The following is a 21,396-nucleotide window of genomic DNA, read 5'->3' on the forward strand; positions in this document are numbered from 1 at the left end:
TGAGTGAGTTTGGTTTAACGCCGCTTTTAACATTATTCCAGTTATATCACGGCGTGTCAGCTTAATGTGGGAGGAAAGCCCGAAGTGATGCAGGTCTCAGACGTTTACCACTTCGGTGAAACCCACGAGCACGGGTATGGTGCTGACAAACCTTGAAACATAATCGAGGCGAACAAGGATTCGAACCCACAATCATAGGTTTCTGGCGTGCCCAATGGACGCAACTCTGCACGGCGAATCGCGGCGCCTTAGACGACTGGGCCACCTGTGCCCCCCAAATACAATGAGCTGTGAACATTGATATCTTAAGCGATCAAGCTTATTTTATTGTTTAATTCGAAGCCTTGTAAGTCGATGAAGCAATCCTTTCAAGAGAAAGGAATTTATTTGATATTACTTAGCAATTTGTTGTTGTTGTTGTTAAATTGCGTTTCCCATTTATTATGTACCTATATATAATTGAGTTAAAGTAACAAAACAATGAAATTAATCAGATAATTAATAGAACCACATTTCCACTTCTAGAGAATGGCTACAAAGACTGCTCGTCGGCCATTGTACTGAATGGTCAGGTTCAGCAAAGTGAGACGTCGGTTGGAGCTGAAGGGACGGTCACGTGTCACGCTGGCCACAGTTTCTGCGGTACTTTAAATAAAGTCACGTGTTGGAGCGACGGCACGTGGAGGTTTAACGCTCCGCTGCTATCCGCGTGTCAACGCAATACCTGGACTGAAGTACCCGAGCTAACACAGGTGATCCGAAGCAATACACAGCAGCTTACGTTGGCAATTGTCCTTAATTTGTGAATACCTCATTAACCAGAAATCACGTATTAAGATCAGAGAGGGGAGGGGTGGAATGAGTGAGTGAGTGAGTTGGGTTTAACGCCGCTTTTAACAGTATTCCAGTTAAATCACGGCGTGTCAGCTTAATGTGGGAGGAAAGCTCGAAGTGATGCAGGTCTCAGATGTTTACCACTTCGGTGAAACCCACGAGCACGGCTATGGTGCTGACAAACCTAGAAACATAACTAGGGGGAACCGGGATTCGAACCCACAATCATAGGTTTCTGGCGTGCCCAAGGGACGCAACTCTGCACAGCGAATCGCGGCGCCTTAGACGACTGGGCCACCCGTGCCCCCAGGGGTGGAATGAGGTGTAACGTCAATCAATATGTGCATACGCCTATGTGTAGCCGCTTGCGGGATCCCTGGCTAATGCCGGTTTTATAGTGCTGGGCAACTGAGATACCTGCTGCAGTTTAAGCATGAATACCCCACCCATACACAGTACTCTCCGAGCCGAAAAATTCTTGTGCGCTAGGCAGGGCAACAACAAGTACCATCTTTTAACGTCTTTTGGTATGACGCGGTATCGAACACCCGACCTTCACTCTCCGGGTAGGCGTTCTTGCACAACACCACGGAGGCAGTCTCTAAGTAAAGATGTGACACGTCCGTGGTTTGTTTGTTTGTTTGTTGTTTAACGCCGCACTCAACAATATTCCAGCTATATGACGGCGGTCAGTAAATATTCGAGTCTTGACCAGATAATCCAGTGCTTGACATCATGAGCATCGATCTACGAAATTGGGATACGATGACATGCATCAACCAAGTCAGCGAGCCTGGCCACCCGATCCCGTTAGTCGCCTCTTACGAAAAGCATAGTCGCCTTTTATAACAGCCATCGGTTGCTGAAGATGCCATTCTAACCCGGATCTTCACGGGTTACATCCATGGTAGTAGTATCAGTACACAGTAGGTAGTTTTAAGTGACCATTTTTGTATACGTGCATGCATGTTTGTACTGTTATTTAGGCTCAGCAAAGGTTATAGCTGACCGAACACTGGATTCCTTTCCAGGATACTGATTTCGGAGTGCCCTGTGAGTTAAAGTCTTCGGCCGCGATTAAGCTGAAAGCTGTACTCGGGACGAACAGCGCAAAGTACGTATATGTGTCAGTGCTAGAGCCCCAATCGCCCACGATCACTCTATGGCTGAAATAATGTCGTAGCGACGTTAAATTTTAACTCATTCAATCACTCATGTTCCTTGTGTTCAACTGTTTGTATCAAAAGTGTGCAGGTGCTTAGCGTACGGACATAACACCTGGTGTGCCTTTTGATCACGCATCACTCATGTATTCCTGTGTTGTGTCTTTTATCATGCATGCATTCAAGTATTCCAGTGGTATGCATTTTATCGTGTATGCATTCTTTTATTCCAGTGGTATGCCTTTTATCGTGATTGCATTCTTTTATTCCAGTGTTTAGCTTTTTATCATGCATGCATCATTTATTCCAGTGTTGTGCTTTTTATCATGCATGCATCATGTATTCCAGTGTTGTGCCTTTTATCAAGCATGCATCATTTATTCCAGTGTTGTGCCTTTTATCATGCATGCATCATTTATTACAGTGTTGTACTTTTTATCATACATGTATTATTTATTCCAGTGTTGTGCTTTTTATCATACTTGTATTATTTATTCCAGTGTTGTTCCTTTTATCAAGCATGCATCATTTATTCCAGTGTTGTGCTTTTTATCATGCATGCATCATTTATTCCAGTGTTGTGCTTTTTATCATGCATGCATCATTTATTCCAATGTTGTGCCTTTTATCATGCATGCAATCATTTATTCCAGTGTTGTGCCTTTTATCATGCATGCACTCATTTATTCCAGTGTTGTACTTTGATCATGCATGCATCATTTATTCCAGTGTTGTGCCTTTGATCATAAATACATAATTTATTCCAGTGTTGTGTCCTTTATCATGCATGCATCATTTATTCCAGTGTTGTACCTTTTATCATGCATGCATCATTTATTCCAGTGTTGTGCCTTTGATCATAATACATAATTTATTCCAGTGTTGTGTCCTTTATCATGCATGCTTCATTTATTCCAGTGTTGTTTTTTTCATCATGCATGCATTCATTTATTCCAGTGTTGTGCCCTTTATCATGCATGCATCATTTATTCCAGTGTTATTTTTTTCATCATGCATGCATTCATTTATTCCAGTGTTGTGCCCTTTATCATGCATGCATCATTTATTCCAGTGTTGTTTTTTTCATCATGCATGCATTCAAGTATTCCAGTGTTGTGCCCTTTATCATGCATGCATCATTTATTCCAGTGTTGTGCCTTTTATCAAGCATGCATCACTTATTCCAGTGTTGTGCGTTTTATCAAGCATGCATCACTTATTCCAGTGTTGTGCCTTTTATCAAGCATGCATCACTAATTCCAGTGTTGTGCCTTTTATCAAGCATGCATCACTTATTCCAGTGTTGTGCCTTTTATCAAGCATGCATCACTTATTCCAGTGTTGTGCCTTTTATCAAGCATGCATCACTTATTCCAGTGTTGTGCCCTTTATCATGCATGCATCACTTATTCCAAAGTTCTACCTTCTTGGTCACGCAGGTTCCAGATGCAGCTGTTAGCTGACAAGGAAGCCGTGCTAATCATCAAGTATGTTGTCCTGTCCAGCAGTTTGACCGCCAGCAGAGTGCTGGGTGGGAGGACTACCCAACAGGAGACTATACAGAACCACGACTTCAACACCATGGACATCGACCTGACCGTCGACGTTACCCCCACAGCCTTCAATGTAAACCATGTTGTGTGTTAATCTTTACCAATCGTATTTCATTCATTGTATAATGGATGATGGGTATTGTATTAGATTCACTGATAGTGGATGGCGGGTTGGTGGGTGGGGTGGCATATCACTACTAATCTCCAGTGGTAGGTGGGGATCCATGGGTGTGTCTGCCCCATCACTATTGGGAGGGGGGGGGGGGGGCGCACATTAAAGATATTAACCTTGAGGTGTGTGTATGTGACAACATAAATAGGGGAGGGGGGTTCACAGTATCAATTATAACTTTCCGTGGTAGGATGGGGGTGCCACCCAACAATATACTCTATTATATAACAATCGTATTATTGAGGTCGATTATATAAGTCATTTGGGGTTATTTGGTCCAAGTGTTACTGGCTATCCTGCCTGCCTCAGAGTCACCCCAAGCTTAAACTTAAACACTGTATGAACCTTCTCCAATACCACTTTCTTCATCTACTCTTGTAATGATCCGGGTAGGACAGGTCTTCAGCAACCCATGCTTGCCGTAAAAGGCGACTATGCTTGTCGTAAGAGGCGACTAACGGGATCGGGTGGTCAGACTCGCTGACTTGGTTGATGTATGTCATCGTATCCCAATTGCGTGGATCGATGCTCATGATATCAGTCACTGGATTGTCTGGTCCAGACTCGATTATTTACAGACCGCCGTCATATAGCTGGAATAGTGTTGAGCGCGGCGTTAAACAACAAACATTGTAATACCTACACGTGTATAATTAAATACTTTTTTGTTATAACAAAACATGTATAATTAAATATATTTAACATTGTATTACAGATTTCTGTCAATGGGGTAATTATGTCGTCGTATCCATACGAATCCCCGCTCAGGAGTGTGAAGTTCATCTCTATATCTCAAGGCACCAGGATCGACTCTCTGACCATTTTAAATTCCAATTAGAATGTGAAATATGAACATATAATGTTGATCAAACTGACCCTGTTGAAGTTGGACATATCGTTTTAACCCTACCGAACAGCATGCAGTACCGCTCTGCACACTCCCGAGCGGTTGGGTAGCCCAGTGGGTAAAGCGTTCGCTTGTCACGTCGAATGTCGGGTTCGATTCCCAATATTTGGACAGTGTTTACAGTCGATATCTGGTGTCCCCGCCATTTTACTAATTGCGGCGTCAAACTATACTCATTCACTATATAGCTTTATGTACAGGCTGCCAATGACCTGACCGTCGTATCACTTAATGCGCATATACGGAGGGACAAAAGAAAGCATCTTTTATTTGCGAGTTTGCTTTTTTATGTGATTGCAATTTGAAAGAACTGTTGTTTGATTATGTTTATTTGATCCTCCTTCATTCCTGCAACAGTAAAAATTAATCTGTTACTGGGTAATATTGTGTTAAAACACATCGGTTCAATGAAGACTGGTGTAAAAAATGAATTGACAACCACATGACCCCTGCCATGTTGGAAATGGAAATTTGTGCCGAAAAAAAATATGATGTCTAGCATACCCATCACAAGTTGTGTATTATGCGAAATTATATTTTTTAATTTGTAAAAGTTTTAAATATATTTTTTTTAATAAAACCATATAGAAGTATTCTTTGAGTGCTGACTAAGCGTTTTGATATGATATCGCTAACTTAAGATATTTCCAATTGAAAATGTAACATATCATAGCTGAGAGGTATAATTTGAACAGAAAAGTATAATATATTGAGCATAGATTTACATAATTAGAGATTTCAGCGAAGTTAGTGGCCACCTTGAATTTTCTACCACCAGGGGGCGCTGCTAAGCTTGGGCCCGTATCCGGAAATGTTAGGAATGGTTCAATGTGTAAGTGTGCAAAGTTTGGTCCTTTAAAACCTAAGTGCCCAATTTTTCCCTTAACCGCCCCACTATCAGTTTATCACCTATCAGGGTACCAAACATTGACTTGTTTCTTGAGGCTGATGTGTAAGTACCATGTAATCCGTAGTTAATAAAGATTTATTTTTGAAAAGTCCACTATTTGTTTTGTCTTTTTTATCACGCATGAAGAAGTCTTCATTTGTTTTCGAGGCAAATAAACTGGATGTGGCTGGTCACCTGTCGGGTAGCTACGTTGGCCTACGTCAATGTTTTCCTTTCTGCAGACGTGATAGAATCGTTACTGAGCTTGATTTAGGCAAAACAGCAATACCATGGCGTGCCCGCTCGATGTAATTGCTTGGTCTAGTCGCATGTATTTAACAGCCCGCCTTGGTATAGATGGAATATATCTGACCGTGGTATTCACTCCCTCACACGTGACGCACGTTGTAGACGGAGAAGTTTGCCCATTATGTGAAAGTATAGAGTTTAACTAGTATTTTCATGTCAGTTCTGACCATAGTAGGAGCGAAACCGGCGTTCGCTCGTCACACCAAAGACCCGGTTCGATGCCCCACACGGGTATAATGTGTGAATCCCATTTGTGGTGTCCCCACCGTCATATTAATGGATTATTGCCAAAACCGGCGTAAAACCCTACCCACTCACACACTCACTCACTTCTAGGCGACCCGTGAAGATCCGGGGTAGAATAGGTCTTCAGCAACCCATGCTTGCCGTAAGAGGCGACTGATTGTCGTAAGAGGCGACTAACGGGATCGGGTAGTCAGGCTTACTGACTTGGTTGATTCATGTCATCGTATCCCAATTGCGTGACCAATTGTCGATTATTTACAGACCGCCGTCATATAGCTGGAATATTGCTGAGTGCGGCGTTAAACAACAAACCAACAAAGCAAACACTTCATCGCATGGAATTACAAAATTAACATATTTTTCAAATTGAAAACATATTCATTAATAGAGGAATGCATTTCAGTGCTATCTTTAAAGAAGCCAAACAATAGAGAGCTGGTATGTTTGTAGAAAGCATAGACCACAATCATCTATTTGTGTATTAGAAACAATAAACAATCAAAACACACTTGAACTGTAAAAAGATTAAAGAAAACCACAGACAATTGTGGTGTGTTTCTGTTTCAGAGTGAGTGAGTGAGTGAGTTGGGTTTAACGCCGCTTTTAACAGTATTCCAGTTATATCACGATGTGTCATCTTAATGTGGGAGGAAAGCCCCAAGTGATGCAGGTCTCAGACGTTTACCACTTCGGTGAAACCCACGAGCACGGGTATTGTGCTGACAAACCTAGAAACATAATCGGGGCGAACCAGGATTCGAACCCACAATCATAGGTTTCTGGCGTGCCCAATGGACGCAACTCTGCACGGCGAATCGCGGCGCCTTAGATGACTGGGCCACCTGTGCCCCCGAAGATTATATGAATTAACCGCTGAAAATCAGTGATGACACCAGGTCTTCGCGTAAACGAGGTGATAGTGACGTTCTTCCCAGTGACGTCAACGCATGAACATTTTTGACGACGTCCTTGCCACAATATCACTCAATACACACGACGTTTCATAGTATTTCGTAAACGTATACAAAATATATTGGCATTCGATACCCCATGACGGCACATCTTCCCGAAGCAAGGGAGTGAACTGACTTTAATAGTCCAGTTTCCACCCTTGCCGAACTAGGCTTGTATGTGGAGTTACATTTTGGCTGGACTAACGAGTCTATGCATAGTCCAATCAAAATCACGCAACGAAATCGAAATCCGGTTCGTAAACTGTCGTGTAGATTTCGGTCGATTGCAGGGTTTGCAAAGTGTGTACACCGCCAACTCGTTGTCAACAGATATTTTCCAAATCTTTTCATGATTTTAATCAAGGTGCTCACGCAATTTGATGCAGTTCGCAATGTAAGACCCGTTTTATCACACTTTAATCCGGATCGTCTTGACATGGCGCCGCCATTTTGTTTGATACAAATGCAAGTGATACGAGAGGTGGAATCTGATTGGTCCATAGGAGAGGCTCAGAAGGGACATGACTCGTAAAAAACCCTGGTGGCGCTACGATCGAGCCCCGGTATTCCAGCCTAGTTCGGCAAGGGTTGAAACTGGACTTTTAAAGTCAGTTAACTCTCTTGCCTCGGGAAGATGATGACGGCACTGAATACACAAGATAGCGAAAGTTCCTATTATTTATCACTCGTTACGCAAAATAGTGGCGTTCTTCGAACCCACAATCATAGATTTCTGGCGTGCCCAAGGGACGCGACTCTGCACAGCGAATCGCTGCGCCCGGCCACCCGTGCCCCCTGGAAGATTGGAGTGTACACATGGCACTGCTCGCATGGGGGACCGGCCACTTAATATTTTGGTGCGGGGGGCGGGTGGGATTGTGTCTCGTGACTTTTTTTTTTTTTTAAATATTTATTTTTAAGTAACATCTTGCAACCATGTATTTTTGTGGCAGACAATTTTATTTTTTTTTACAACGCCTGAAGCATAATTATTATTTTTCAATCAATTTTTTTGACAATTTCCAGCCCTCACCCTAGAATGTCAAATTGTCAGTCCTTAAGTAAAATGAACGCCGGCACAAATCCCGGGCCCGCTAAAGCGTTTGCTCGTCACGCCGAAGACCAAGGTTCGAATCCCCACATGGGTACAATGTGTGAAGCCAATTTCTGGTGTCCCCTGCCGTGGTATTGCTGGAATATTGCTAAAAGCGGCGTAAACCAATACTCGCTCACTCACTACAGAAATACACTGCCGGGCAAAAGAAAGCATACACTTCACTCTGCCCTGTACAGTGTGCTGTGAAATTTAGACGTCATGTGTACGTCACCTGTTGTGAGATACACATTCATACGATGCATGTTATATCGTATATGATACCCGTACATCAAATACATCACCATCGAATAACCATTTCTTTGTGTCATTTTCGCCAACATCAAACATGGTGTATATTTTCTTTTGCCCGGCAGTTTAGTAAAATCTTCTTTATGAAGACAGAAGATGAAAACGATATTTGTGTTTATTTCCAAACCAATAATATTACAATACTGTTTTATTCATACATAATACATGGATATCTATTGCATTAGAAGAACCATATGGTCTGTCCCTTTAAACAGACACTTTACATTCACAAGTTCTTACACAGAAAAATAAATAATATAAGTTTTTTTATTTCTCCATTTAGTACAACGTCAACGGAAATTAATCCTTATTAGCATCACTGTGTGAGTGAGTGAGGGTTGTTTGGATTCAAACCGCTGTGAATAGTATTTCAATTATTAGGTGTGACAAACCCTAGGTGACTTCCACTGTTTTGATAAAACCTACGCGCAAGGACATATTCCTAAAAACCAAGGATCATAATCAGGTCGAATCTGATCACAGTCATCGGATACTGTCTCGGCCAAGGGACGCAACTCGAATAGCCCCATTGTAGACGTCCTTGCTCTCTGTGTATTAATAATTCATTTGTGGTTCCTGGTGTGAAGATAATCGCACATTAACTTAAGTGTTTGAAAAATTTCTTGTTTATTCTGTGAATTTGTACCACAAAAAATACTTCCACTGTCAATTGTGTATACACTTCCCCAGACTACAATCGCTCGAAATGTCATGGAAATATGCAGATAGTTCAGTGAAATAACATGGGCATTTTCACGTGGGGGAAATAGCATTTTATAACACGTCATTATAACGTCATTGTACAATATTATGACGTCACTGTGATCTCACATAGCCAATTGGTGACATCGAAAGCTTCAACGGTTTTTTCAGCATTTCGACCAGGGGTGCGTTGCAAAGCGCCAATCGCTTGCAAGCGATGTACAGCGATTCACCTTAAAACAGTGCGCTAACTTTCAGGCGCTTGCAAGCGAAAGAATCGCTGGCCGAGGTCGCTTCCTTCTCAAACCAAAATGGCGGCTGACTTTGACAGCGGAACAAGAAATTCTTGACTTGATCAACGGGGAAATGAGCAAAGGCAGCTAACACCCCATCATCATCAGTCTGCTCCACATCTTCAAAGCAGTCATAAATTTCATCAGCTCGTCATCAAGCCTCTACTATTACGTTCTTCATTAGGGCAAGGTAACCAAGCGGTAGTTGCGCCGCCATTTTGGAAGAGTGGGCAAGCGCTTCGAACTGTTGCAGACCCCCGGGTGAGCGATTAATTTGCTTTCTCTAAGCGCTTCGTGGCTTGCAACGCGCCCCATGACTAATGTTCGAGGTGGATGCATTTATTTCAAACAGTTTTAATGGTAGACTGGGCTCCACGGGGTCTTTGATAATTTTACAGCCAACGTTCAGACTGTAAAATAGTGTGACCTGTGTCAAGATGAGACAACGTGCAGTGTAAGTAGTGAGTCATAAAATTTGAATTGGCTCCAAATTGGACCAACTTGCCAGGCCTGCCAATACGGTTGGCCTGTAAGCGTAAGATTATCACACCGAATCACTGTTCATAACGGCATAGCTACAATGTGAACAATATCCAACGGCATTGTTATATCATGGTATTGCACCTCAATAAGCTACGTTACCGTTATATGAATCGTTATGTCACGATACAGCACCTCCATAAGCTACGTTACCGTTATATGAATCGTTATGTCACGATACAGCACCTCCATAAGCTACGTTACCGTTATATGAACCGTTATGTCACGATACAGCACCTCCATAAGCTACGTTACCGTTATATGAACCGCTCTATCACGATACAGAACCATCATACGCTACGTTAGACACAAGGAGGGTTCTTCTGGAAGGGAATGAATAATATTTGGTATCATTTTTCTGATGATCGCAATATATAATCTGGTTTTCTCTGCCAACATAGCCTACATCCGATATTTCTACAGTCTAGTGCTAGGACAAACTGGCATCTCATATATACAAGCATACACAAGCATACTGGTGCACGGACGAGTTTAGGCTGTATTCCGTGCGTCATTAAAGCTATTGTCAGTACGACATCACTTGTCAAATTGAAACAAGTTTCTATCTGACAGTCATGCTCATCTTAAATATAACATAAAAAATAAAACAAGTTCAATTGTTATCTAATATACTACTCAAAAGAAGATAAAGAACACTAATCTTTCAAATGACCATCGTAAGTGTGTCATGTCATGACAGATTAACTACGGTGATATGAAAGAATCGGGTGTTCTTTAACTTGTTTTGAGTAGTATCTAAAACCGGATAACCATTTCCTCTAGTGTACACAATGACAGTAAAATTTGGAGAAGTGTGTTCTCGTATGTGCGTTTTAGCTTAAAGTTTTAGCCTTAAGTACGGGGCAAGCCAAAAAGGTCTTAAATCGTAGACATTTACCGCTTGGGTGAAAATCGTACAGAATGGGTGAAATCGTACAGTATGGGTGAAATCGTACAGTTTGGGTATGGTGCTGACAAACCAAGGATCATCTTTAAGGCCAGCCTTGGATACGAACCCAAGGATAAGGGAATGGTTTAGGAACACACCGAGGCACGGCGCATTGCAGGCCTTTAGACTTGCCAGTGAAATAACGAGAACACAAGACCATTAATTGTTGAACCGCTGCCGGCTTTCCCCTGTATTGTTACAAATTTGAACATTTGTGTTTAAAACCCTTCATTTTCTTCCACATAACTTCGGGATTTATATTGTTATTTGCGAAACCAACATGATACATTATTTACAAAACAATAATTTATAGGAAGAATTCAATCAGTTTTAACTGCGCATGTCTACTGATTGTAGTAGGACGCCCTTCTTCCCAATGGCTAGCGTGTCGAAGTTGGAGTAAGTGATGGGTACTGACTTGAAGACCGTCGTCCCCAGCGAATACTGGAACAAAGAAGTACAAGCGTGAATGTTGTTTTATGCCACAGTCTGCAATAGTCAGCCATATCAAGAAGGTCTGTGAAGAAATTCCACTGGGCCATCAAAACCAATATATGAACAATTATCCAAGTCCATCGGAGCATGTTGACATTCATTTAGTGAGGTGAGGTTAGGTGAAATGGGGTTTAACGTCGCGTCCAAGATTATTGCACTTATATAGCGACGTGCATGTACGTGTGTGTGTTTGTGTGGCTGCTTGTACTAGTCCGGACTGATGCAGATTTATAGTGCTAGCACACTGAGATACCATGCCGCAGTTTAACATGAATATCCCTCTCAGACACAGTATACTGACTCCGAGCCGACCAGTCCTTGTTTTAGCCCCTTAATGCCGAGCGCCAGACAGGGTAACAACAAGAACCATCTTTTAACGTCTTTTGGTATGACGCAGCCGGGGATCGAACCCCGGACATTCCGCTCTCCCGGCGGACGCTCTACCACTAGACCACGGAGGCGGTCACTATGTGAAACGGGGTTTAGAATCGCGATCAAGATTATTGCACTTATATTGCGACGTACATGCACGTGTGTGGTTGCTTGCGATTGTCCGGACTGATGCCGTAATAATATACCAGCCCACTGAGATACCATGCCGCAGTTGCTCAGATACAGCACGCTGACTCTGAGCCGACCAGTACTTAAATGCCGAGCGCCAGGCATGGTAACAAAGAGTACCATCTTTTGACGTCTTTTGGTATGACGCGGCCAGGGATCAAACCAGCAATCTTCCGCTCTCCAGGCAGACGCCTCACAAGACTACGGAGGTGGTCGGAAATTTATTCAACCCTGGTAAGATGGATAAAATTGGAGGTGAAACGGTAACGGTTTTTTATCACCAATAGGGTTTGAAATAACCAAGATAAAAAGGATGTATGTGCACTACTGCAAATATCACTTCACGCACACCAGTGTATTGATTACGTCATTCGGACGGCATTGTTGACGTCATTGGAATCTTATTGTGACGTCATGTCGGAATGACGTCACATTAGCTGATACTGTTGACGTCATTCGGCAATTGTGTATTTGGTAAGACGGCGGTGATGAACTTTTCTAAAGACGAGCTAAAAAGGTTGAATAAATAATGGTAATAAAGAAATTATTACACTTGCATATGTGTCATACTGATTTTATGAAACTCATGTAAGAACGCATGTACATATATATTACCCTCGCTCTCACTCAGAAAACAAGAATTCTTGCACACGATTCGTGAATTCAGTGTGAGACACATGGGGTTTAACATGCATACCCCACTCAGACACAGTATACTGAGACCGAGGCGACCAGTTCTTGTTTTAGCTCCTTAATGCCGAGAGCCAGACAGGGTAACAACAAGTACCATCTTTTAACGTCTATTGGTACGATGAGGCCGGAGATCGAACCCCAGACCCTCCGCTCTCCGGGCGGGCGCTCAACCACTAGACCACGGACCACTAGCTGGTATGTTTTGTATGGGAGGTACTGCTGCTTGTGTCGATTAAATAGCGCGGATATAGCTTTTTGGAAGAGGAGGCTTTTTTATAAGTACTTACAGTTATTTGATCTGCAGAAATATTAAACGTGAATGTCACAAGTAGATCTGAAGAAGGGATGTCTGTTGCAGTCGCGTCTGGGGTGACGGCGACGTTCAGGTTCCCCACCCCCTCCGTGATGTCCAGTCTGTGGGGGTCATAGCCAGCGTGGTGTGGCCGGAGCTCCAAGTAGAACCTGTGGGTGGTGAACATATATATGTAGACTAGAGGTGAGGTAAAATTGGGTTTAACGTCGCGTCCAAGAATATTGCAATTATATAGCGACGTGCATGTGCGTGTGTGTGTGGCTGCTTGTACTAGTCCGGACTGATGCCGATTTATAGTGCTAGCTCACTGCCGCAGTTTAACATGATTACCACATTCAGACACAGTATACTGACTCCGAGCCGACCAGTCCTTGTTTTAGCCCCTTAATGAGCTCCAGGCAGGGTAATAACAGGTATCATCTTTTAACGTCTTTTGGTATGACGCGGCCGGGGATCGCTCTCCGGGCGGACGCTCTACCACAAGACCACGGAGGTGGTGCATGTAGACTAGAAGAGTACGTGAGGAAGAGGAATTCCGAATGCTAGACATGCCTATTTCTCTAATGCTAGACGTGTCTTGAAATGGAAGATACTTTCCACCGCCTCTGGTAACTACTGTTAGACATTCAAGAATTATCTTTCAATTTTCAATTCTTTCGAGAACTTAATCAAATTATATTGAAAAGGCGTAGTCTGGAATGGAAGTCGCCAAATCAAATTATATTGAAAAGGCGTAGTCTGGAACGGAAGTCGCCATTTTTAAACTAACTCCGTAAAGCTCTATAAGCTGCTTTCTGATTGGCTAATGTCGACTTCCTGTCAGTCATTTCATTGGTCAGTCAAAGTTCGCGACAGGTCGTTCTGACGGGACCTGTGATGTTAATAGCAACAGGGAGCACTAAGATCTGATTTGAATGAGATTGGGACGATGTCCAGTCTGTGACACAATCGAGTATGGCTCCGTTACCCTAGCCGTTGAGAACATGAGCACAACAGGGGTCAGAGACTAGCAGCGTGTTGCGACACGATGGGGAAGTTCAGGAGCTATTCTGACAGTGAATGACAATAGGCTTAAAATCATCGGATACTGGGGAACTATATTACTATTCAGGTCTTTGAAAGGCATTTAGAAGTGATACACATTAGAATATATGGATGTCACCTTCTTTATTATGAGGAACACAACGTTTCGGAGTATATGCTTACTCCTTCTGTATAATCCGAAACGTTATGTTCCTTATAATAAAGAAGTTGACATCCATAAATTTTCTTCCTTATATACTGTTCAACTTTTGATAGGAATAATCAGATCCGTCATTCCGTTTTAATATCCATTTGAAGTTTTATGAGTATCGAGGAAAGAGAGAAGCAACACTATAAAAAGTGGAGAAGTATCGAACGGTCTGGAACAAAGGCGTTCAACGAATAACATTTAGTGTCTGAAGTGATTTTTTGTTAAATTATATCTTGAAAAATAGAAATGGAATTCAGAGAATTCCTTCAAGTTCACTCTGAAACTGAAAAGTCCTAGACTTGCTAAAGAATTGTAGACTTGCTTGGGATATTGGGAAATATTGGTATAAAGGTCTAGGAGACTAGCGGGTGGTGTACTCACGGGCCTCCCTTGAGTTCTAGCTGGACCTTGACCGTCACCGTCCCTGAGTTGGTGTAGAGACACAGGGGGATCCTGAACGTCATCTCCTGCAACATCACACACGTCAAGTTTACTTGAAAATGCAAACTAATGGTGCCCAAGCTTGTCGGTAGGTTGGCAGAGAAGGAATGGTAGCTAATGTGAGTGAGTGGGTGGGTGGGTGGGTGGGTGGGTGGGTGAGTGAGTGAGTGAGTGAGTGAGTGAGTGAGTGGGTGGGTGAGTGAGTGAGTGAGTGAGTGAGTGAGTGGGTGGGTGGGTGGGTTGGTGGGTGGGTGGGTGAGTGAGTGAGTGGGTGGGTGGGTGGTTGGGTGGGTGGGTGAGTGAGTGAGTGAGTGGGTGGGTGGGTGGGTGGGTGGGTGGGTGGGTGGGTGGTTGGTTGAGTGAGTGAGTGAGTGAGTGAGTGAGTGAGTGAGTGGGTGGGTGGGTGGGTGGGTGGGTGGGTGGGTGGGTGAGTGAGTGAGTGAGTGGGTGGGTGGGTGGGTGGGTGGGTGAGTGGGTGGGTGGGTGGGTGGGTGGGTGGGTGAGTGAGTGAGTGAGTGAGTGAGTGAGTGGGTGGGTGGGTGGGTGGGTGGGTGGGTGGGTGAGTGAGTGAGTGAGTGAGTGAGTGAGTGAGTATTGTTTCAGGCCGCTTTTAGTTTCAGCCTAAAGTTAACTTCACGGAGGACCAGAAATGGGTTTCAAACATTGTGCCCATTTGGGAAATCGAACACGGGACTTCGGCGTGACGAGCGGACTCTGTACCCACTAGGCTATCCCCACCTCCCCTGTAACTATTTGAAAGACGTAAAAGTGTTACCCTTCGTCCGATTTTTGTAAAATTAATTTTTAAAACAGTTTGGCCGGAAAGAAAACAAACTGTTCTTAAAATCAAATTAATATTCCAAATCTTTAGTTTCAAGTTCGGCAATCCGTAAAACAAAGTAACTTAAATGACATGCCCGTTCAGTAATTACGTATGCGACTGTAATTCACCCTAGTGTTCCTAATTGAAACCGAAAACGTCCGTGTACTTGATTTACCTTGCAGATCAGCTGACAATATAGTTTCGTAGAGTGAGTAACGTTATCCCGCTTAAGTAATCTCATTAAAATCAGATCTAAGTTCTCGCTGCCGCTAAACAAAGATCTGAGGACGTCCCGTTATGGGTCACGCCAGTACGACCTTTCGCGAAATTTAACCGACCACTGAAATGACTAACAGGAAGTCGACATCAGCCAATTAGAAAGCAGCTTTCTCGAGCTTTACGGCATTCGTTTCAAACTGGCGACTTCCATTTCAGACTACCTTGAAAAATATGTTGACACAGTTCTCGATTACAATTTTGAAAACGAACATTCCGGAATGTCTAATACATGGTTAAGATTGTATAGCAGTGCTTCCCACGTACTGTGCAACGCCTCCTCCGTTCAAATGTTTATCCCACGTAAGCGAGAGATTGACGATGATTTTGACCGAATCAGTCGTACGGGCCGTAACTGTCGTTCGGATTACCCCGTTAACGTTTTCGAGGTTGCATGATTAGAAAACACATTCTGACTGTCACTTTGATGGTCTGATAAGCAACGCTTTGATTGGTCGGATAAAAGGTCGTTCTGATATGACCCGTAATGGGATGTTCTCAGATCTTTGTTTAGCGATAGCGAAAATTAAGATCTGATTTTAATGAGATTGTCGCTTAAGCAATATTCAAGTGATATCGCAGTTGGGGACACCACGTATGAGCTTCATTTAAGAGAAACAGAACATAGTCAAGGCGAACTTTAATTAAATTGCTATCCAGACACCCATGTGCCCTCTGAATACTTGTTGAAGGTATGACACTGCATGTCAATAGAAAATAGTGTTTATCCGTTTACTCGAACACCTGGCGTCATCACTGATTCTCGGTGATGCATTGATATAATGTTTCGCCATGTTGCCTACTGCGCCCGATAATCGAGACTGGTTATTCTCTGGCATTGACATTTTGAATTTATGACAATCCAAAGATCTTACTTCCTCGTTGAAAACCTTGTTGACCAACCATCTGGTCTGGACACATGACCCCTGCCCGCCGCTCCAGCTGCCGTCGCTGGAGCAGGTGATGGTGGGGGTGTCGCCACAGAAGATGAAGTCAGGGACACACTCGTACGCTGCCATGGCCCCGAGGGTGAGGTCCTCCGCCACCACGGTACTGTTGCCCTTCCGCGTTGGGGGTGAGCAGGTCGGCATCCCGGACACTAGGACATGAACACGGTGTCAGTCAGGGGATTAAAACATGTAAAACATTGGACAAAAATGCTTCCTTAACTTCCCGACCCGTGAAGATCCGGAGTAGAATAGGTCTTCAGCAACCCATGCCTGCCCTAAAAGGCGACTATGCTTGTCGTAAGAGGCGACTAACGGGATCGGGGGGTCAGGCTCACTGACTTGGTTGATGCATGTCATCGTATCCCAATTACGTGGATCGGTGCTCATGATATCAATCATTGGATTGTCTGGTCCACACTCGATTATTTACAGACCGCCGTCATACAGCTGGAATATTTCTGAGTGCGGCGTAAAACAGCAAACCAACCAACCTAAACTTCCCCGCCTAAATTGAAAGAAGGTGACAATTCGGATATATTTCGGCCAAATCTAACTGTTTTAATTTGGGGAAAACGCCCCAAGTCACAGAGGTTAGACATTGGTTTTCAGGCTCTAGACCACTATTTTATTGATAACAATTATCCCAATAGTTTCTCCAAATTCCCAATCTTAATTCTCACACAATCGCTGATTGACAAGGGCGACGCCATGTTTGTTTGTAAACACTGAAAGTGGTACCTGCCTGACCTTTCATATTTGCATCTTTATCCGTATATGACCCCAACGGATACCGCTTGTATTGGTTTTATCCTACCGAGATATCTACCCATTATATGAAAATTCTGGATATCAATACCAATGTATGTTGAACCATATAGCATATCTTGATATCAATACCAATGTACGTTGAACCATATAGCATATCTGGATATCAATACCAATGTACGTTGAACCATATAGCATATCTGGATATCAATACCAATGTACGTTGAACCATATAGCATATCTGGATATCAGTACCAATGTACGTTGAACCATATAGCATATCTGGATATCAATACCAATGTACGTTGAACCATATAGCATATCTGGATATCAGTACCAATGTACGTTGAACCATATAGCATATCTGGATATCAATACCAATGAAATGTCTACCTGTTGGTGCCACCTCCGCTATCTTCATCATCTCGAAGCCGTCTACATCCACCATTTTCACCTTCTTCCAAGCCGTGTCCGTGTGATTGTACGTCCCCGCCAGCTGCCCGTCCACGTAGATCTAGGAATACACAGATCAGTCAGTCAGAGACCACACACGGAGATCTAGGAATACATAGATCAATCTGTCAGAGACCACACATGGAGATCTAGGAATTCACAGATCAATCAGTCAGAGACCCAACAGAGAGATCTAGGAACACACAGATCAGTCAGTCAGAGACCCAACATGGAGATCTAAGAATACACAGATCAGTCAGTCAGAGACCCCACATGGAGATCTAGGAATGCACAGATCAATCAGTCAGAGTTCCCTCATGGAGATCTAGGAATACACAGATTAATCAGTCAGAGACCACACACGGAGATCTAGGAATACACAGATCAATCAGTCAGAGATACTGTAGAGCAAGCATCATCTTCCTGAAGCAAGGGAGTTAACCGTCTATAAAAGTCTAGTCTCTACCCTTGCCGAACTAGGCTAGAATTTCAGGACTCGATTGCAGCGCCACCAGTGTCTCTTCTATGTCCCTCCTATTGACCAATCAGGTTCTACCTCTCATATCACTTGCATTTGCTTCAAACAAAATGTCGGCGCCCAGTCAAGACGATCTGATCTATCATCAAGATCTTTATCATAATAAAACGGATCTCATCTCGCGAAGTGCATCAAATCACTTGAACACCTTGATTGAAAACATGAAATATTTGAAGAAATATCCTTCGAAGCCCTGTTGACGGTACACATGCTCTGTAAAACCTGCAGTCAACCGCAATCTCCACGGCAGCCGCTATGCTGTTTATGAACCGTATGTTGATTTCGTTTCGCGATTTTGATTGGACTATGCATAGACTCGTTAATCCAGCCAAAATGCAACTCCATAATTTCTGCCTAGTTCGGCAAGGGTTGAAACTGGACTTTTAGTCAGTTACCTCCCTTGCCTCGGGAAGATGAGGAAGCATTTCAAAACTATCGGTTATCGAAATAACATGCTGTGAAAATTTGAGGTTCGTTTCTTTAGCTACTGTAAAGTGGGCTTCGTGCATGACAACATCACTCCGTGTACTGCATATATCAACAGAACAGTTCCTGGGTGATTGTTCCAAGCAAATGCATTCAATCCTTCGGTTAAGGATTGACCCGAACATCGGGTATCTCGTTTTATAAGTCTCCAAATATGGTCACATAAACGCCGTTGAATCACCTTAAAGCCGGTGTCGGAGTTGTAAATAACGACGTGTCTCTCCTCCCCTGTCGTGAAGGACACCCCGGGCGTGTTCACAGCGTTCATCTCCACCCCGCCCTTCACAGTGTGCATTCCGAACCCTCCTTCAAATATAGTCATCACAAGATGCATGTCTCCTGCCAGGTCAATCAGTTTGATTGTGATTCTGCAACAGAGAGGAACAAAGTATTGATTATTACCCTGGTTGAGCCAGGTGTTGTAACACTCTACTAAGTCCACGTTTGCATTTTAGCCAATCGCATTAAAATCAGATCTTAGTTTTCGCTGTCGCTAAACAAAGATCTGAGGACATCCAATTACGGGTCACGTCAGAACGACCTTTCGCGAATTTTGACCGACAAATGAAATGACTGACAAGAAATCGACATTAGCCAATCAGAAAGCAGCTTTCTCGAGCTTTACAACACTAGTTTCAAACTGGCGACTACGCTTCGAAACATATTTTGACGTATTTTCGATTTAAAAAATTAAAACTGATAAGAAGAACACTCTGGAATCATTATGGCTTAAAGATGGCCTAGATTGCTGGGTATAATCATAAAACCCGTAACTGTCGTTCGGATTACCCCCTGTTAAATATTTCGTTGTTGCATGATTAGAAAACACATTCCGACTGTCACTTTCATGATCTGGTAAGCGACGGTCTGATTGGTTGGATGAAAGGTCGTTTTGACGTGACCCTTAATGGGAAAGAAATAGCGATAGCGAGAACAAAGATCTGATTTTAATGAGATTGCATTTTGGCATTTCTTTCACTGGTCAGATGAAACATTATGACGTCACGCTGCCCCACAAATGAGAAGAATACCCTTAGACGTCAGTCGTTCATGTATCAATACCATTACGTATGACCTACCTTCTACATATTTTTTTTCATTTTGTTTCTCAAATGACAATGGTAATATTTGTATTAACCTTCTCGAAACATATTTTACAGATCATCTGTCCTTCGTCCAATCATTCAAGGCAGGTCATCCAAAATTCCGTCTATGGCGTTGGTTATTCCAATGGCAGAAAGTCCTTGTGGGGTTTCCGGTTTAGAATAGGTCCACAACAACGATAAACTATGCTTGTTGTTTGGGTCGACATTTATAATAAGGAACGGGGAGGCGGGGGTAGCCTTGTGGTTAAAGCGTTCGCTCGTCACCCTGAAGACTCGGATTCGATTCCACACAACGTGTGAATCCACTTTTGTGGTGTCCCCCGCCGTGATATTGCTGGAATATTTCTAAAAGCGGCGTAAAACCATACTCACTCAATTATAAGGGACCGATCATTTGATATTCTTTTATCTTTTTTCCAACAGTCTGAAGAATGATTATTACTTTCAAGAATTTTCGGGGACTATGCTTGTCGTAAAAGGTGACTAACACGATCGGGTGGTCAGGATCGCTGACGCAGATGCAGGTCATCGATCCGAATTGCGTGGATCGATGCTCGTGATATTAATCACTGGATTGTCTGGTCCAGACTCGATGACCGCCGTCATAAAGCTGGAATATTGCGGAGTGCGGCGTTAAACAACAACAAACAAAGAGTATTCACCTGAGGGGCAACAGACAATCAATGAGTTGTTGTCCATACAACGTTACATGACATTATACTTACTTCTCAGATCCTTTCATCAGGTGGAGCGACACGGCGGAACTCTCATAAAACCTGCATTTCATCGTCAACATGGCTGACCGACCGGGAAGTGGCTGAAGGCGTCAAAAGAGAAATGTAAGGTTTCATACAAAAATACGTAAACATATATCAGTTGATCAGGCGAGGTGAAATGGGGTTTAACGTCGCGTCCAAGATTATTGCGTCTAAATAGCGACGTGCATGTACGTGTGTGTGTGTTTGTGTGGCTGCTTGTGCTAGTCCGGACTGATGCACGATTTATAGTGCTAGCTCACTGAGATACCATGCCGCAGTTTAACATGAATACCCAACTCACACACCACGGAGGCGGTTATTTATGGATGTGTGAGGCCATGTCTAGGCTGTGAGCATTATTCTAGCAACATCATGCCAAAGAATGCACCTGGGACGTATGTTTTAACACCAGTGGTGGCATGGGGTCCCGTGTGCAGCGACCATATCACAAATGAGTTAGGCAGCCTTGGTTGCGGAGTGTAGTTGGATGGGTAACCGTTTTGGGAAAACTTTACTTCTGAGATTTTCTAGGGCTGAGGTCCTGCCTCGCAGGGAAACAGATGTAGCACATGTGGTGTCTCCTTTGGCA

General features: G+C 43.3%; 2 protein-coding genes across 4 annotated transcripts in view; one reads left to right on the plus strand and one right to left on the minus strand.

Moving 5' to 3' along the window:
* The window catches only part of LOC124110915, a 50,948-nt gene extending 45,316 nt beyond the window's left edge, over nucleotides 1-5,632 (plus strand). The window contains exons 28-31 of the mRNA XM_048394032.1: nucleotides 526-752; nucleotides 1,866-1,948; nucleotides 3,437-3,623; nucleotides 4,438-5,632. Coding sequence (XP_048249989.1) covers nucleotides 526-752; nucleotides 1,866-1,948; nucleotides 3,437-3,623; nucleotides 4,438-4,560 — 620 coding nt within the window. The 3' untranslated portion in view covers nucleotides 4,561-5,632. The remainder of the gene's footprint in view (nucleotides 1-525; nucleotides 753-1,865; nucleotides 1,949-3,436; nucleotides 3,624-4,437) is intronic.
* A 3,422-nt stretch (nucleotides 5,633-9,054) lies between these two features.
* Nucleotides 9,055-21,396, minus strand: part of LOC124110914 — a 58,991-nt gene continuing 46,649 nt past the window's right edge. For all 3 annotated transcript variants that reach the window (XM_048394033.1, XM_048394034.1, XM_048394035.1), the window contains exons 14-20: nucleotides 20,775-20,866; nucleotides 19,125-19,311; nucleotides 17,860-17,980; nucleotides 16,627-16,850; nucleotides 14,593-14,678; nucleotides 12,952-13,126; nucleotides 9,055-11,359 (exon numbers count right to left, since the gene is read on the minus strand). In XM_048394033.1, the coding sequence (XP_048249990.1) occupies nucleotides 11,246-11,359; nucleotides 12,952-13,126; nucleotides 14,593-14,678; nucleotides 16,627-16,850; nucleotides 17,860-17,980; nucleotides 19,125-19,311; nucleotides 20,775-20,866 (999 nt within the window). In that variant the 3' untranslated portion in view covers nucleotides 9,055-11,245. The remainder of the gene's footprint in view (nucleotides 11,360-12,951; nucleotides 13,127-14,592; nucleotides 14,679-16,626; nucleotides 16,851-17,859; nucleotides 17,981-19,124; nucleotides 19,312-20,774; nucleotides 20,867-21,396) is intronic.

This window comes from Haliotis rufescens, unplaced genomic scaffold, assembly GCF_023055435.1.
Source record: "Haliotis rufescens isolate VD_foot unplaced genomic scaffold, xgHalRufe1.0.p SCAF_129, whole genome shotgun sequence".
Classification (NCBI taxonomy): domain Eukaryota; kingdom Metazoa; phylum Mollusca; class Gastropoda; order Lepetellida; family Haliotidae; genus Haliotis; species Haliotis rufescens.